A 19010-nucleotide genomic window follows, 5' to 3' on the forward strand; every position below is an offset into this window, starting at 1 on the left:
TAATCTTTATTATTTTAATCTCTTAATCTATGCAGTGATAAAATCTCAAGGTGACTACTTAAAATGATGACTACACAAACTGCTACCACTGTGGAAGATGTAAAATTCTCATGACCTATTCTCACAGGTCCTACCAGCCAGCAAGGCATTACTGAGATATTTGCAAATTAAAAGGAAAAATGCTTCCCCAGACAGTTCTTCAATTACAAAACTGCCCACAGTAGCTGCTGTGCGACCTGCCCATGTACAATGTGTTACTGCACAGATTCAAGAAGGAGGGAGCACCACCAGTGATGAGACTTTTCCTTCAGGAGATGATGGCAGAGGTCTGCACAGCTGAAGGCTCTTGGTATTGACAGTACTTTCACCACTACAACTCATTTGAAAACATCTGCTTTTACCAAGGGTAAAAAACTTATGTGCAAACTCTGAGCCATACCTCTGTGGATTTGCTGTTGCACACAATAGCAGCAACTCGAGCAGCAAGTGCATATGTAAGAAGGAAGATCTAAAAATGGCAGGACAGCAGAGATGTCACCAGCTGTGTCACATTTTCACTGCAGAGCTTGACCCAAAAAGGACTTCCTATGTCATCTGACACCAAGGTGACATCATGGACTCAACTTAGAGATTTCTAGAATTTTCAAATATTCATCCTTATTTATCCAAAGAATTTTAAACCACAGGCCAGACTGATTTGCTGCACAGGAAAGAATAAAATTATACTATCCTAAGGGTACTGGAGGTTTTCTGCCTGAGTTTAAAATGTGCACTTTCCATTTTGAAATGGAAATACTAAGCATACTAACACAACTAATATTAAGAGTAATAACAGCCCAGCCCTCAAGGACAGGTGCTGCAGTAAAGCAGCAGAGCTGGGAATGGGCAAAGTGAAGCTGCCACAACTTTACCAATCCACCTCACAACATGATGGGTTATATTCCACCCACTGGAATCCTGTCAGATAAACAAACCAGCCAAATACTGCAAACAAGAAGGTGCCCTCCTCCCCCTCCCTACCAGAAGTGCTTCTAGCAAATTGCCTCTTTGCTCTTTCCCTCGCAGCTTTCCTACCAGGATGCAGGATCTAATGAGCAGGAATGTTGACTGACAAGTCTCTAAATGGACTAGAGGAGCCAGGAAAGCTGGTCTGCTTCAGTTTTTCCTAAAGATACTTTAGTCTAGCAGAGCAATATTCCAACAGACTGAGCACAAAAGCAGACAAAGAACTTGTGGCTATAGGCCTCAGAAAAATAGACACACACAAAAATGTAGCTACTAACATAACACTGATGGACCATTCCACCAATAAACTGCAACACTTGAGGCCCATAAAATGTCTTTTTAAGGAAAAGGTCTTTTTCTCCTTTAGCCTTGTTATTTCACATTAAACTGCTCAAACCCCTGTAATGCTTATGTAGAATAACAAAAAAGTATATTCTAAATAAATGCACTCTTCATAGGAATACTTATAATTTTTAAAGTTCTTCAAGAATGAAATTCTTATGAAACTACTGTGGGCAGTTTTGTAAGCACATGCAAATGAAAAAAATAGGAATCATTTTTCCTTTTATTAAAATCTTTTCAGCTGTAATTTCATACCAGTCCTTGGTAACCAGTCCAAAATATACTAAAAATGACATGTTTAGGACTGCTTAGCATTTACATGAGTCTGCAACAATAACACTGAAGAGCAGAAGAATTAGTTCAAACACTTCAGCACTTAAAAACAGTTATGTAAATATACAAAGAATTCTATTTTCCTCTGAATTGCAAGCTACCAAAAACCTAGCTGCTGAGTGATGAAAGAAATGGGCTTGCTTGTTTCCAATTTGAGCAAGAAAATATCAACACAAACACACAGCAATTACAACTTTTAGCATATCTCTCTGAATGGCTGGGTAGGCACTAAAAAGCATTGCTAGGCAGCAATTCAGCAAGGCTTCTGGAAGGAAAGAGGGGGGAAATGCTAATGGGTTTCTGGAATCAGCTGTGTGACGTGTGTCTCCAATTACACGGTGATCCTGCACCATTTCAAGATTCTGCTCAATGTGCCCTGATGTACCATGACACAAGCAGCAGAACCAGCCTTCTCTGTTCCCACCATGATCTAATACTTTTGACACCAGAGAGCCTTTTCACACTTCTCCTTAACCTGTTACTAACATTTCAGCACACTTTAGTACAGAGCCTAACAACTGTACTCAGCACAGTGGGAAGATATCACACACCCTTTCTGAAAGGGGTGACTTCCTCAAAATTTCAATATAGAAAGGGGTTTTTTCATCTAGTTCTTTGCAAGAATTTCAGAAGAAACATAGAGAAACCTTACAAAACTGACAGCAAACAGAGACACAAAAGGTAGAAGCCCCTAGATTTATAATTGCTCCAAGTTTTTCAAGTAGACCCATTAGAGTAAGAGTAGAGAGATGTTACCCAAACCCACTGAATTTCCCTGGCATTTGCTTCTATCACCTAAGAAAAGCAATGGGCAGCATCTGGTTGAAGCCACACCTCTGGACTGCTATAAAGAATGCTTTAAGAAACCCAGTCAATTCTTTACTGGGATTTTCTATGCAGCAGGAGCCAAGCTGGCTCCTTCAGAAGGCTGTGCCTGGGCAGCAGGCAGCAAGGAAGCTCTCAAATTCAGCTCCATGCCCACCTGAACCAGCTCCTGCTGCCCCACAGCTTCATGGCCATTGTGCCAGAGCCACCTGAGCCATGAGCCCTTAGCAGATAAACAGATTCTTACTGCAGCCTCAAATATGGCAAGGAATTCTCAGGGACCATCAGACCTCTGCTCTGCACAAAAGTAATTGTGTGCTTTTGTTTGTATGGACAAAGACTTAAAAGAAAAAAGCCTGTGCCCTGAACATCCAGCTTCCTCCAGTGTACCCTGAAGAGTTTCCTGTGTCATGACAAACTAATTGCACGTGTTAAGGAAAGCCTGTTACTTTGGCTTTTTCCACTGTACATCAAAAAAGCTATGTTTGATTTTAAAGCACACACACTTACAAATACTAAGGGAATCAGCTACAAAGAGACCACACAAGCTGTTGCAGCCTTCCACAGAAGTCTGGGGTTTTTTTAAGCACAAATACACAGCCACCTCTTCAGTTTGCCCTTTCATCTTTTCTGAAACACTTCTTAACACACACTTCGTTTCCTAACTAGCTGATCATATACAAGTTTTGGGTTTGTAGCTTTAAAGCACTAAAAAAGATGAAGGTAAAACACAACCTTGATCCTGGAACAGAAGTCAGCAAGGATATTGTGGGTGTCTCACAAGTCACAGAGCTGGGAAGAAAGAAGCCTGTCCTGACCCTGTGCTGAAACCTGATCTAGTTAAAGAGGCACATGGATTACCATTTATAGCATTTCTCAGGGGCTGGAGTGGGGGGCAAGGAGGGCGGCAGACAGCTCTCAGTCTGGCTGCAGGAGCCACTGGCTGCCAGCAGGGTTATAAAACCTGCAGATGCTGGGCGCCAGGGAAGGATGGTTTTCCTCCCCCTGTTGCAGCGCACCTTCCACACCACTGCTGTGTTAACCACCCCAAAAGCACACGTGTGCTCAGGGGAACAGCAGCACTGTTTGTTCACAGTCTGGGAAAAGGGGATAACAGACGAGACCAGGAGAAAAGGCAGACACATTTTTGTCTGACCCTGAGGTTAATCCCCAGAATAGGTGAAGATACATTTACATGGCCATGCAAGGTAGTGCTTTGCTTCCAAAACTCAACATGCACAGAGCAGTGTGCAGTCCAGCTCTCAATGGGTGAACTGGAAATTACTCCTTCTAGTATTAGCCAGAAAATGGCCTGTATCAAAGAACAAGGTAATTTCCTCAAGCTGTAAATGTATGACCCTGTGACAGAGAGTTGAGTATCTTCCAAAAAGGCAGTTAGTTTCTGTCTCTTTCTCCACTACAGCAAAGATAACAGCACAAGATTTTGGAACTATGAAAAAGCAAACAGCAGTTTTGATGCCACTTTCTTCAACAAAACAAATTTTTTTTTTTTAAAACCCAGTCATTCCTCTCCAACAAAACTACAAGTAGTGCCATTCGTACAAAAAAATAAAAGCTTTCTGAGACATATTTTTGGTGTTCAGCCACTGTCTTAATTAACTTCAGTTTGTCATGAGCTGAAAACAAGAGTTTTCTCCTTCTTTTTTTTGGGCCTAAACAGCATGGGGGAACCACGAATTAACAAGCATTCCCAAGCAGGATAGCTCCTTTTCAGGCATCCTTTGAACTCTGACACAAGCATGCTCCTGGTCTAACAGAAAACCCCAAGCTTTCTTCCAGGATCAAAGAAAACAGAGTGCTACACAAATTATGAGCAGCCTGACCTTCCTCTCTTCCCCCTGGCCTTCATCACTGAAGAAATATCCAAGCTGCATATGCAAAACAGCACTATGTATAAATGAAGTTAGTGGTTTAACTGACAGAGTACCCATTACATAGGCAAAATTATCTCTTTAAAACTTTCAGAAGTGTAATTTGATATTCTCTTATCTAATTAAAATAATATAAATTATGTACAGAAACTGACAGCTCTAGAAAAAGAAGCTGAGCAGCATCCTCCATTTGTCTCCACTTGATGTAAAGGTCTGTTCTTACAGCTAGAAGGTTAAATTGTTCTGCAGTTTAACCTTCATTCTTCATCCTATGGGCTAGGATGGCCAAAAAGGACACCAATTTGTACCAGTCAAGGGCATGTTTTTTCTGAACCAGACAGTTGTTCATAAGAAACTGGGATGAAATCCTCAAATTCATATTTTTCTTGGGCCTCTGAAGGGCCATTAGATGCATTAACTTTCACCGCAGAGTGATGAAAGAGAGACACCACAGATCAAGGATGGATTACAACCAGCAATTCTGCAGGAAAAGATTCCTATTTCTGCTCCTTGACCTATGAACCGGCTTTGTTTGATTCATTCTGAAACCCTCTCTTATAAAGGAAATATGGAGAGAAAAATCATCTGGTTTAGGTGTGAGCTGTTATCTTTTTTCTGTATCACCAGACTTGCAAAAACCCACATATTCCTGCATTACAACACATTCTAGAAAATATAAACTTCCACTAACAGCTAGGCAAAGCTATAACAATGTAATGATGGAGGATTGATGAAACTCAGAGAAGATAAACACATTCTTATAGAATCAAAGAATATATCAAGTTGGAAGGGACCTCTAAGTAATAATAAGTCAAATTTCCTGCTCCTTAGAGGACTACCTAAAATTAAATCATGTGACAAAGGGCATCATCTGGACTTGCCTTGAACTCTGACAGGCTTGGTGTTGTGACCACTTCCATAGGTAGCCTCTTCCAGTGACTGACCATCCTCTCAGTGAAGAGCCTTTTCCTAATGCCCAGGTTGAACTTCCCCTGACACAATGTCATTTTGTTTTCCTGTGTCCTATTACTGCTCACCACAGAGAGATCCGCACTTCCCCTTGGCTGCTTCTCTTGAGGAAGTTGTCGTTAAAGAAATAAATTTTAAAATCTAGAGCTACTCATCCAGTACCACCCCCATGCTTATCTTTTATCAGTTCCTTTGATTTAGGGTGCCTGTGTCTACAACACAAATCTAGGAACAGAGACATGCTGTGCTACCTCAAGAAGCAAAATCCATATGTCCTAGGGCACAAAGTAGGCAGGCAGGTTTTTAACTTAGCTAACACAAATAAAAAACTAAAACAGCAGGACTCTGCTGTGACCCAACCTGACAAACAAAACTGCCCAGACAGCAGTGAAAAATTATTTGGGAACATTATTTCATGGAATAACAAGTTTCTCTTTTTCGAGTGTAATTCAGAAAATTTCAACCAGTCTGAAGAGATGAACTTTGGAGCTCACCTCCTGGATCCAGATGGGATCTTGAAAATATCTGTTTGTAACTTGCATTTATGCACCTGTTTGCTGCACACATGCATTGACTTAGAGATAAATACAGGAAATATCAATATGAAAAACCATTCTCTTGCTCACCTCCTCTAAAAGGACTATTGCTATGAAAATTCTGTTAGGTTTGTTGCCTGTGGATAAGAACATACACAAGAGGAGAATACACACTGCCTGCAACCCTAGAGAGCACAGTTCACTGAGAAGGGTAAAACAGGGAAAGACAGTCTCTGCATCCTTGCCATTGCTCAGTTACAAAAGCATTTGCAAGAACAGTTACAGTGGGGAAATCTGTAAATGAGACATAATTCACTGAAAGGCAGTGGCATGTGAAGAGCCCTTCATCTTCACAAACAGATGCTTCTGAAAATTTTACCTCGCAATCAGAAGTTTTTACAATCTCCATGCAAACTGATTAAGCAGCACTCCGAGCACTTGGAGGCATGCCAACCATCCAAGTTCTGAGTCTCCAGGCAGTGCAGGTCTCAGGTCAGCTACTGGATTAAAATCAAACCTGGCCCATTGGAATTGTGGATTACTGTGCTCAGAGCACTAGAATGACAGCTGCCTGCTGTGACCCTCCGGGGCTGAGCTGGCAGGACGAGCACTACTCTGCTTCCAGCTGAGACAGACCTGTTCAGTCTACAGGCTAAAGAGTTCTTAGAAAGGTGTACGGGAAAGTTGGGCTTTTGAGGTTAATACACCAGCTCTCACAGCAGATGCTCTCTTCAATGAGATTAGCGTGCCTCATTCCTTCCCTCTGAAGGGCAAGGACACTCATTAAGCAACAGGTAACTGCAATATGCAGCACCTGCCACACAACACCCAACCCTCACTTAGCAGCAATGAGCTCCACCTTCACTTACCTGTTTTATGCACTGCAGCCGATCATTGGTCTGCTGTATGTGCCTGTCCATAGAATTCATTTTGATTGTCTCCACTTTCTTCTACCTGAAAGCCATTAAAATCCCTCGATCTGCAAGACAAGAAGGACAATAAAGATCACTGAACATGGTCCATACGCTTCCACTACCTGAACAGTTGAACAGAGCTGCTTATAAGAAACCTCTGAGCACACTGTGAGATAAAATAATAATAATCCAAATAACAATGACAGCCTAGCTTTTGCAAGGACAAGGGCATGGAGATTCTTCCTAATCTTCATCTAAGAGAAAATACCTCCCATAAATATTAAATGAATCAGATACAGCAGAGTATTACATGGCCAAAAATAGCATAAAATGTGTGTTCAGAAGAATCTGGATTTCCGGATTGAAAATAAAAGCAACAGGTACATTTTGGACTCCCCTCCAACTAGCAAATCTATTTCACGAGCCCTTGAAATAGCCAAGATGACAGGGCAGGAAGGACTGGGATCCACAGCACAGCCCAGACTTTAAGAATGACAAATCCAGATGCACAACCAGATGTCCAGATGCACAACCTAGAATATATATATGGAATAGGCCTAATCTTCAGAGCAAAGGCTGCGCAGTTCCTGCCTTCTAGAAAAATTGTGTTCATTCAGGTATCTGTAGCTGAAGAAACTACTCATTACTTCTGGAAAAACATGGCCTGAAGTCTTTAGATCCATCTCTTAACAGTGTAATTTAAGGCAAATTAAACCTTCCAGTAACTTAAAAAAAAATCTAGAAAATAAGAAGTAAGACTCAAAGTAGTGTTTGGAGTTATGAACAATGAGTGGGCACAGAAATATATACCCAGATGCCCTATTTACACCAAACTTTATAGTAGCACAAGCAAGGTCCCAGTCTTGCACAGAAACCTCTTCCTCATGAACCTCTTCAGTGGCACTGAGTGGTTTGTTATTCGGAGCACTGTTCATGACAAAACTGTTTCCTGCTCCCTCCACACACAGGAGAGAGAGAGAGAATTTTTCAGATACTTCCAGAGAAGCTGGCAGTTCACCACTTCTGGTACACAACTCAAGATCTCTTCAGTTAAACAATTCCAGCACCGTCCATACTCAAACTCAGGGAAGGGAAGAGTGTTCCCTGTGGTGGGAACCTTGGTTACACAGCTCTCACAACAAGACAGACCCCAGACCACAGATCTGCAGGCATCCCACACACCCAAACTGCGGGAGATTTCTGTATCTAGCCGATAATGTTCTTTTGTGGCTCCGGCTAGATTAGACTCAGGGAAAAAAATCTTTTCTGCTAGACAGCTAAATGAGGTCTTAGAACAGCAGCTCAAGCTCCTCACCTCCCAGCTCTAGACACAAGAGGGTTCAATAAGCATTCCTGTCAATACATTATAATACTTATGAAACAGAAGAACCAGTTTCACATGCAAGTATTATCTTCTGATTATGCCACTGCCTTCTCAATAGCAAGTACCATCTAAAGGTCCTCTAGTAAATGTAAATTGATATATTTTATTAAAAGCCAGTTACAGTCTTATCTGCCTGTAGGACCCCCAAACAGACCTCAGTAGTCATGAAGTTTAATCTCTCAGTGGACAGCAGAGGTATTTATCAAGAGATAAGCTAGCCTAGACATGACAGTACTTCACCAGTAATCCATCTTACAAGCTAGGACACATTATCTGCATTTTAATTGAACATCAGCACAGAAGGAGAAAGGCACACTGAAAACAAAAACAAATACATATACAAGCACACAGATGTCTGTTGAAAAATTTGAAGACATGCAAACTGAAACACCTTTTTTTTAAAGAAAGTCATGACATTTTTGAATTACACAATTTCATGTGTACACATGTAATGCCACTCCAGTTCACTGCCTCACAGTTAACCATAAACAAAATCAAAGGTTGCTATCAGCCAGCTGAGCCACAGCTTACTACAGTACTTGTCCAAATTGCCACTTCTCCCACATGGCACAGCTTCTCTGGAAAAGCCGAAGGGCGGAAGACACAAAAGTAACTCACCTGAGCAGGAACCCAAAAAAAAAAAAAAAAAAAAAAAGGAGACTGAAAGGAGACTGTGAGTGCAACCCCCTTCTCTGCTACACAGACAGGGCACACAAATTCTGTAATAAACTGATCAAATTCAGTCTCCAAAATAGTTTTGGTGTAAAAATCCTATGGCTCTCATAGAAAAGCACTCTCTAACTCTCACCCTTCCCCTAGTGGGCTAGAAGAATTTTCACTTCCACGCTCAGTTCCACTTGTTCTCACATCATTAGCTCTATGGCTGAATGTTTGCCCTGCCAGGCTCCCCGTGCCTCTTCTACCTCACAGCATGGATGGGCGATCACCCAGCAGCCCTTACTGCTGACACTTTGCTACTTTCACAGCCCAATCTCATTCATTTTCTCCTGGTCAGAGAAGGCCCTCAGCCCACTAACTCCCCTGGACAGTAAACATTTGTTGCATAAACCAAAACAGCCAAAACTGTACACATGAAGTATTTAAAATTGTACACATTGTATTTGAAATGCCCTGTCTCACCACCGCAAGACTCATCTTTATCTTACTCTCAGACACATCATAAGAGCATCAAATAGAGTAATTTTTTTTTCAGTGAGCATACTGGCTCTAAGTAATTTCTGCTATAAAAAACACAGAGCTTATTAGTGGGAAACCATTATTATCTGGAAATTACTCTTTCATGGGCCTCAGCAAGAATTAAAAGATTAAACATGGAAAGTGAAAATTATCATAGAGATCAGAATTTCACCACAGAAGAATAAGCATTTTGACACCAGACCATTTTGGCTGGAAGAAAAATAACAGAAGAATTAAATTTCCAGTAATATACCTACTACATGGGTATTGCTGTACTCTGGCCTCATTCCCCACATGCACATCCATGTCCTGAAATTTTAAAAACTGCCCTTTCTGTCGATCTCATCCTATTTTAAAAGTAGCAGCAAGATCACCTTAGTCGAAAATAACAGTACTTAAGATACAGAAAGGCCGTCAGGGCTGAATAAGAACAGACTTCTACTCGGTTAAGTGCTGTGCACTTATCAGGTCACAAGTGAAAACGACTTTGCAGGGTCCCTGGCTGGCCTGCGGTGTCCCCGCATTAGACAGCACGCTGAGATTCAGGCCTGCGAGCAGCTCAAGAGACAGCAGGGGATGTTGCTGATCAGGATTAAGGGTACTGGCAGAGGAGGATAGAGAAGGGAATTTTTCCTGGTGCTTTGTAACAAATCCCCTCTGTTTGGTGCACACATTAGCCAGAAAGGTTGTATACTACTGCTTTACATGCTAACCCCATCAAAAAGGATAAACAAAAAGTGTTTCCACCACCTTCTGGTAATTCAACAATAAAAAGCCCCATTCTTTCTTTTCTGAGGCGAAGACCCAGTCTCTCTCTCTTAACAAAAACAAAACAAAAAAACGGGGGCGAATTATTCTTCATTTTTCCCTCCCTCTAGCACCGAGAGTTTATAGCCCTAGGCAGTAATTAAAGAGGCCTCATCTACATATTTATAATGTCTCAAAAATGGAGAATGCATTTTTTTAAAGGAACAGATGTATCGACCTGTTAGCCTTTTTTTTTTAACCCTAAACATACTGAATCTTTTAAACCATTACCACAAAACATTTCTCCACATTGAAAAACAAATTAAATTTTTCAGTGGCTCTATGAAAGAGAATTTCATGAGATTCTGCTACACTCTGTGTCAGGTGACAGTTCAGGTGAGGAGACTGCAATTATTATATCAGAAACTGGACTTCCAAGCAACACAATTAAGTAAAATATGGTCCCCACCAGTTCCTAAGGCAGCCTGAACAGCCTCCTAGAGAAGGGGAAAAAAATTAAGCTAGACATTTCACCACTGCTTCGAACATGTCTAAAACCATTCAGCGTTTGAAAGTTAGCGTGGATTCAGTTCTGCTCTGGGGTGAGCTCTCCTCATGGCCAGAACTGCCATCCACAGTGAGCCCGCTGCCCCCGTGGGACCAAGGGACCAGGGAAATCTGCTGCCCTGCGGCCAAGGGAGACCTGAACCATCACTGGAACAGACCCAGCCTTCTCCCGGGGGTTTAGAGAGACTTCACATGGTGCTTCTGCTCTTGTTCCCACTGGCTTCCTTCCCTCACTGCTGGGCAGAGCTGGAGCTCACTGGAGACATCAGCTGCTGCCCAGCCCCAAGCACTGGTACCCACCCCCTTGCCGCAGCAACAGGGCGCCATTCCTCCAGAAACAAGTTTTTAGCAAATAATGTTTCCACCAGAAATCCACTCTGAGGGCAGAGGAGGAAAGGCAGCCCTTGCCAGGCAGCAGGGAGGCTGCTGTGAGCGGCGCTCGAGGCCAGCAGCACAGCGTCACGCCAGGTCTCCGTTTCCACAGGGGACCAGCCACCCTGCGGTGGCTGCAGCAGGCAAGATCTAATTTGGAGGCACTTCGGACCACTCAAGGCAAGAGGGCCGTAAATTAAAAGGCACAGGAAATACCTTTATCGGTTAAGAAATTTTAACAGTAGGTGAGAAGGGAAAATGAAGATCAGTTCCTTAAGCAGGGATTCAGCACAGCAGCTCTAAACATCCCTGCCCCCTGCCGCCACAGCACACAAGTTGGTTAATGCTGTTTATTCAATCAGCTAAAAACTAATAATTTCCTTCAAGCCCCCGCCATGCTGAGGGTCCTACGAGAGGGCAAGGCAATCTGTATCTACGAAGCGACTTTGATGGAGCAACAAGGCGGGGGCTGCGGGCGGCAGCGGCGGAGCGCGGCGGGGGCAGGAACGGCCGCGGCCCGCCAGGGGGCGCCGCCGGGCCGCGCCACCGCCCGCCGCTGGAACGGGGGGGACCGGGGGGGACCGGGGGGACCGGGGGGAACAGGACAGCTCGGGGGGAACGGGGGCAACGGGGGGACCAGGACAGCCCGGGGGGAACAGGACGGAACGGGACAGCTCGGGGGGGACCCATGGCCCGGGGCGGTGGTCCTGCAGAGGCCACGAGGCGGAGCAGCCGCGTTCCATCGCCCCAAGCACGGACCCCCGAGGAGCCGGGTCCGAACCAGCGCAGCAGCTCCCGGGAGCCTGTCACCTCCAGCGGTGGATATAAGAAATTATTGGACATTATTTCTCTTAACGCCCTGTCCTGGTGGTAAAACGTGGCGGTCCGGAGACAAAAACCATCTAGTTCCACTTGACATTTCCCTTGCCATTAAACATACTGTAAGAAGTTGTTTCTCGTGCTATCAGAACGCACCTCCGTGTGTACACGCAGGTTAACGCTGCTAATTGCGTGTAATTGCATGGATTCTCCGCCCCAGCCGGTGCCCGCCCGCGGCACAGCCCAGCCCCGAGGCGCAGCCCCGACAGCCCGCACAGCGCGGGCACAATGCAGCTCGGCACGTCTGCACTCGGGCACATGGCTCACACAGCATTCACAGGGCTCTGAGCCCGCTTTTCAGTACGAGAATTTTCAAAGAGCATCTGCTGGAAAAAGTTTAATATCTATCTACGACAACTAATATATTTCTTCTACTAGATATGGTACAATAATTACAAAATGTCAGGTGAAAGGCTGTTTTCATCATTAAACACTTGAAAAAGAAATTGTTTTAATAAAGCTTTATTTACCATAAGCTGTTAAATAGCTACTGCTGTTGGCTTTGAGCTATTAAAAAGGGCCAGATGTGAGACAAAGCAGCGTTTGTTATGCCGGGTGAGGAGAATAGATATTTGTGCTGTGCTGCTTTCCATTGTTGCTCTACAAATGTGCAGTAATCCCCAGAAGACTTTCTATCATCTTTGACTGCGAGAGAAGGAAAGCGAGTGTGTATGCGCTTACAGCGCCCGGCAGGCACAGCTTCAGGGAGGTGGGAGCAGGCTTTTGTAATTTATGGTGGCTTGAGCTGCAAGGGCTGGCAATTTTGTCGGGTTTAAGGAAGCTGTTTCCGCAGCCGTGTGCTTGGGAACGTTTTTATACACAGAGCCTATTATATGCAGGCACCAACAGCCAGCCGGATACACACAAAAGCAAACCCACACATGCTTTTGAAAAAAAGACAGCATGACAGCTTGCATAAGCAAGCCTGCTGGACTCCTCTGGGAGGAGGAGCGGCGGTGCGCACAAGTTGTTCAATCATGGAGCACATCTGCACCCTGATTACAAAAGCCAAGGTGGTCGGGCTAGCTGGAAGCACACACACAGCACCGGGATATGACCTATACTTAAGTACAGACATAGAAATATAAAAAAACCTCACTCACTGTATAAGAGTAAGCTAAGGAGAGAGCTCCCTTGAGCATGGAGAAGTTGGCCACCAGCCAGCACTAACCATTAAGCACATGAACTGCCTTTTGCACCGGCAGCCCTCACCTCCAGCCTGCTGGCTGAAATGAGTGGTTTCCTCAGACCGAGAGCAGCATCTGCAGATCACAGGTAATTGCCCTGCCGCAAGCTTGTATTATAAGGTTGGTTTCCCTGCATTCCGTTCAGCTCCTAGTGTCATCAGCTCTGGCAGCTTGTTATCTTTAGGGAGAGCAAGGAGGTAAAAGGACACTGCAGTTTAAAACAGCAAGAGATAATAACACAAAATTAAAGGCAAAAGTGTGTAGAAGTGTGCTACTGGGGAGCCAGGACTGAGAGCCCTGCAATAGCGCTCTCAGAGGCTTTGCACACTCCAATATAGACAGATCTGCTAGAACAAACATTGACAGTTCACAGCAGAACCCACTGATCCAGAGGTTTACTAGATGTACTGCTGTAGCTTGCAGGTAAGAAATACTAACCCTCACTGGGACAGCTACAAGCAAATGAGCCATCCCTAAAAGCTTACTGGGTTGTGCTCAAATAATTTCATAACCAGTGTCCCTCCTCACTCACACAACAAGGATGTAAAAAATCTCTCCCTGATAAATTGCCAGTCTCTAAACTGAAGCCCTCTTCCCACCTTCTGGGCTCAGTGGGAGGATTGCAGAAGTCAGGTGAGCATAAGAACAGAAAAAGCTTTGCATTCTGGCATGCAGTGCTTGCTTATTTACCTAATGAAAGCTTGCTTCTTTCGGAGGTTCTGTGGCAAGATGCAAAGTATTTGCTGAGAATTCTTTGTGTCTGCCTACCAAATCCTGCAAACAGCCACGTAGTGTAGCTAACATCACCTGGCTTTACACACCTTCTGGGGGCTGAGTTTATACAAAGAACATCTATGAACTTGAAACTTTTTCCTGCTTTTGCTAGGTATCAGCTACTCAAGAAAACCAGCTGATTTGGACATGAGCACCTAAGTTATTTGCTTAAAACCTGAGAGATGAGCTACAGAAGACAACCTAATATAAGCATTTTCTACAGGTCTAGAGGAAACAGTAATGACCTAACCAAACTGTCAAAGACAGTCTCAGAAGGAAGAGAAAAGGACAGAGGAGAGATGGCACTAGCAGCATATATTTTTAACAATTACCTGTCAAAAATTGAAGATGTTACTCTATGTTTGCTATGCTCTGATAAAAACGCTCTTGCAGCAGATAGCCTGCCATTTAACAAAGAGAGGTCAAAATCTCTTGGGTCAACCTAAAGAAATGCTCCTAGCAATAACTATCTCAAGCCCACTGTGAATTAGAAGTGAGAAGGATTTGCATTCTGACACTGAAGGCCCTCTAACTTATCTGATTAAACCAGGCATGTTTTGGAGGTTGAACTGTAGCATTTGAAGGAAATTGCTGATTTCTTCTCATGATACTGCACCATCACAACTTCTATTCCTCATTACTGAGTGGCAACACAAAGAATATAACGATCACCTATCCCCAAACTACATTGCACCAAGTAAAGGAATGAGGATAGATTTGGACTCCTCCCCCCCCCCCCCCCCCCCACTAAGTTTAGCAACATAAAGAAGACAAATAGTCAGAGTAGATGGTAATTTCTCTTTATTGTCTATAAATTAAGATCTATTCTATTTTCTTTCATTTTATGAATAAGGAAGTCTTCCTAAAACCAATGATTTCTTATAAGCCACTAGGGAAAGCATCACTACTTTGCAGAAGACCACTCAAGGAGAGGGAGGGAATGGAGAAAAAACATTAGCTCCATCAGCAAAGTCTCTGGAGAACAGAGCAACTGAATAGCTGCCTTGAGACACAAGCTCCAACAATTTTGACATCAGCCATTATTCTGGTCTGTTCTTATGCAATGTAAATATTTACCAAGCTCCCCAGAATAGAAGCAATATAAATTTCAGGAGGACCAGCAAAACCTGTAAAAACTAAATATACCTGAAAAAGTAAAGTAGATGCTGGATGGCTGTGAACTTTTCTAACTGGAGAAACAGAGCAGTTGCTGGCAGCCAAATTACATTGCCTGCACTGCTTTTAGGTGCTATCCAAATGGGGCTTCTCACAAACTCTCCACTTGCTTTGAGTTATGACAATTTACTGCTAGGGGGTTACTTTCTTTTAAGTAACTTAAACTAGAAATACAGGACATTATATAGACAGCACAAAACTACAGTTTTAGTAATGCCTATAATCTGTTTTATCATCTTCATTTTAAGGCAGCTGACTGGATAGCTATCTATAGGAGTATTTCTGGACCTGCAGAACATACAGCAAAAACCAAAGAATTTGATTTTACTGAATTGTCAATACAATTGGATAAACATTCAGTGTTTCAAGTTGCCACCAAATCCTAAATTTTAAGAAGCTGTACTGAGAGTCTGGATAAAATGAGCCAGTATTGGACAAGCAAATCAAATGACTGTGTATCCCTCATGGAGAACTCTTCTGTACATACATAATCAAACATTGTGATCCAATATACTGGAAGACTTGAAAAGTGACTGCTGTTTATGTTAGTCTCAACAGCTAGTATTCAAGGACCTGAAACACACCCAAAGGGACAAAATCATTACTACTGAAACTTTATCACAAAGCCCAGAAACACTTTGGACACCCTAGAATTGATTTTGAAAACAACATATTTTAAAACTAGTTGCAACTGAAATGCCTTCAATTCCAATAAAGTCAAATCTGCACACATCCCTGCTAATTGTCTATCTGTAGTGTAGTTGTTGCTATTTGTGCTTTCCAAGGACACTGGAAATTCCATAATTCCAGTAACACAGAAATTCTTCCAGACACCTAGATTACAAAATACTGCAGGAGCTTTACACAACCACCAAGCCTGCTGCCTTCAAGAAAGAAGTTAACTGAAACATTCATGATCCTCTTCCCCATTTGGTTTTCTCACCACCTGATCAATGGAGAGGAGCTGGCCTCTAATAACTACCAGCATACCACACCTCCTTTAGAGGCAAATAAAGAGAACTTTACACTTACCATAAGTTTCTTTTTACCAAGAATCATAACAGACAATTTAGTTTTCAAAGGTTTATGAATTCCAAACCTCTTGGGATAATCAGGAGCAGATTTCAGTAGAGTTTCTTCTGAGAGCACAGATCTCTGTTAGTTGTACCTCCACTAGGTCTCTCACCCTCAGGTGACAGCAAACCAAAGCTGAAAGGGCATCTGGCAGAGCACAACACAGATCTCCACCAAGTTTTTGAAAATCCTCTCAAGTATTTCAAAGCAGCAACTATAGGAATGCTAAACGTGGTCAGAACAAAAGCTACCTCAACTGCAAAGACTAAGAACCAATGTGGTATCTCCTGTTAAGAAGAGCAGAGCACAGTTCCCATCATCGCCACTGCTGTTTCCACTGGAACAGACCAGGAGTGAGCCTGACAACTTATGAGCCACAACTGTCTCACAAACTGAAGCAGGCAGACTTCCCATTTTTATTACAGACAATGTAAACAGGAACACTATGGCTAATGAATTATTTATAGTGTGGTCCATAAATTAAGACACTTAGACTGCCTTGCATTTTTCATACCACCATCATTACTACAAAGTATATGCCCAGAAGCTCTTTCCCATAACTGCAGGACAAAGCCAGCCCTGTGAACAGAGACCTGAGCTCTTCTCCACCACCAAAGGCTTCACTTCTTCAGCTTCTCTGGCTTTCCAATTACACCCAGTGCTGCTCTGGGCAGACACCATCTCCACCAAACACACACAGTGCCTAACACAAATTACAATTCAGACTAGGGATGCCACATGCTAGTTTAATATTAACGATGAAGCGACTAATGAATGTATTATTCAAAGTTAAGGATAAAACATCTGATGTTACCCTTCCCGCAATTTCAAGACAAAATTTCCAGCATTCAGCCAGACTTCCAAATACAGAATTAACTTGATAAACTTCGACTGTACATCCAGGTGACAGAAAAACAGTTAAAGTCCAGATGGTATTTTCTTCTACTCATATCCTTCCTTTCTTCTCCTTTTTTTTTTTTTTTTTTGGTTAAATGGTTATTATAACAGTGGAACAGACCTCAAAAAGCTGCACACTTTTCTTCTTTGCTCCCAACAGCAACACTATAGACTCCAGAGGTCAGCTTTAGAGCCTTCAAGTTTTTCTTGAAGCTCTGCCTGATTAGACATACTCTGGAGTGACTTTCATTGTGATCAAACGTGATGTGCTGGTGACACGCATACAAAGCTGGCAGAGCAGCCACACTGCACAGCCTTCAGCAGGCAGGAGTTGGTGAAATGACTCTTGGAAACAACACTTGCCTCCCCTGAAAAGGAAACAAGTACTCCCTTTGAAAAGGTTCTGATGAACTCAAGGAGACATGTTATTGTGACAATATCAAACCTTGCAGAGAGTAAAACCCTGCCCTACGTCTCCTTGTCTTTTGCTCTTGATTTTTGTGATCCTTGAGTGGTTACAATTTGCATTTTGGCACCTTTTTTTTTTCTCCCCAGAGTAATTGAGGTGTATTACATCTGAAATTTGGAGGGATATATTTTGAAAGCAACACTGTGCCTTGTACTGCTGAGCAACAAAATAATACACTTTTCAAAAATGGTAAGTGGAAAGGTATTTTGCTCAAAGGTTGACCTTATTTTAGGGATCCAAACTTGCTCTCTACTAGAGTTTTGTTACTCTGGTCACTTCTACAGCAGAGGTACATTGCAGGAGCTCAGTTGCATGTTCTCTAGGTGATTTGTCCAAAGTGTCAACACAAACAATTTTGAACCTTTCACTTAAGCCCCAGACAATGTCCTAACAACTAAGTTCTTCCTTCTGTGACTGTCACAAGAAGCTCAATATGTTAACAGATTGTCCTATTCTGCTTCCAGCTGACATTAGGAATACAGATTCATTCCCTGAAGTGGTTTAAAACCCATTTAGATACCTCTTTCCTGGGATAACTCTAATTTATTCAAGTCTCTCAAGTACTGCTAAGGACCTAAGTTAGTCTATTGCTGCCACCTCTTCAGGCTATCAGAGTTGCCATATCTGCTCCCCACCCCACCCTTGCCTTAGCTTCTCCTTCAGGACTTGTTCAAGTCTCTAGAAAAGATTGGTTTCTATTACCTGCAATTCAAGTTTTTTTAAACATCATTATGTAATAAAAGTGCTTTTAATACATCACACCTGTCATAGAGCCAAGACTCACTAACGAACTGCACAGCAACTGCAGCACTGTTATGCAGCTACGGGAAGAAAACCTGTGATGGGTGTTAGCAGCAAAGTTCTCAAGAGCTTTCTGACTGGCCTGTGAAAAGCACCTCACCAGCACAGAATTTTTTAATAAGCCTCCTTCCTTCTGAAAGCCAACAGATCTGCTTTTCTAAGGGTTTGATTGAGATAACACATGAAAACACAGACATAAGCATACATGTGCACACAGAACAGGATGAAGTGCTGGGGAAGAAAGAATTCATATTACCAACTCAGGTAAACACTTTCTTGCAAGATCAAACAAATCCTGAGTGTTACAGAACCTGGGAGAAAAAGCTCACACAAGTGATACTCAGCAAATCTGTCCCAGAAACAGGGATTTTATTCTGCAGCTTAATTCATCTATGATGCAGAACATGCCTAGCTTCAGTCTAGGTATTAATGAATCATCCCATGTACTAAATTGTGAGGGGAAATCACAGAAATGCGATACATTTTGTTTGATACATCATATTGCCATGGCTCTACCTGCAAGAAATTGAGTTTCTAAATTAGTTTAAAACATTCATTTAAGAAAACATGTCCAAGAATTGAACAAGCAATTTAACACTCAACAGAATAAAGCAGCATTTAACCCTGAGGGTGACCCAGCAGCCTCCTCACAGGTTCAGTGAAGCACAGG

General features: G+C 42.8%; 1 protein-coding gene across 11 annotated transcripts in view; it reads right to left on the reverse strand.

The window, feature by feature from the left end:
- ZMIZ1 (zinc finger MIZ-type containing 1) overlaps positions 1 to 19010 on the reverse strand; it is a 347370-nt gene that overhangs the window by 149579 nt on the left and 178781 nt on the right. For all 11 annotated transcript variants that reach the window (XM_064430330.1, XM_064430321.1, XM_064430324.1 and 8 more), the window contains one exon: positions 6772 to 6881. In XM_064430330.1, the coding sequence (XP_064286400.1) occupies positions 6772 to 6831 (60 nt within the window). In that variant the 5' untranslated portion in view covers positions 6832 to 6881. The remainder of the gene's footprint in view (positions 1 to 6771; positions 6882 to 19010) is intronic.

Source organism: Passer domesticus, chromosome 8 (genome assembly GCF_036417665.1).
Source record: "Passer domesticus isolate bPasDom1 chromosome 8, bPasDom1.hap1, whole genome shotgun sequence".
Taxonomy (NCBI): domain Eukaryota; kingdom Metazoa; phylum Chordata; class Aves; order Passeriformes; family Passeridae; genus Passer; species Passer domesticus.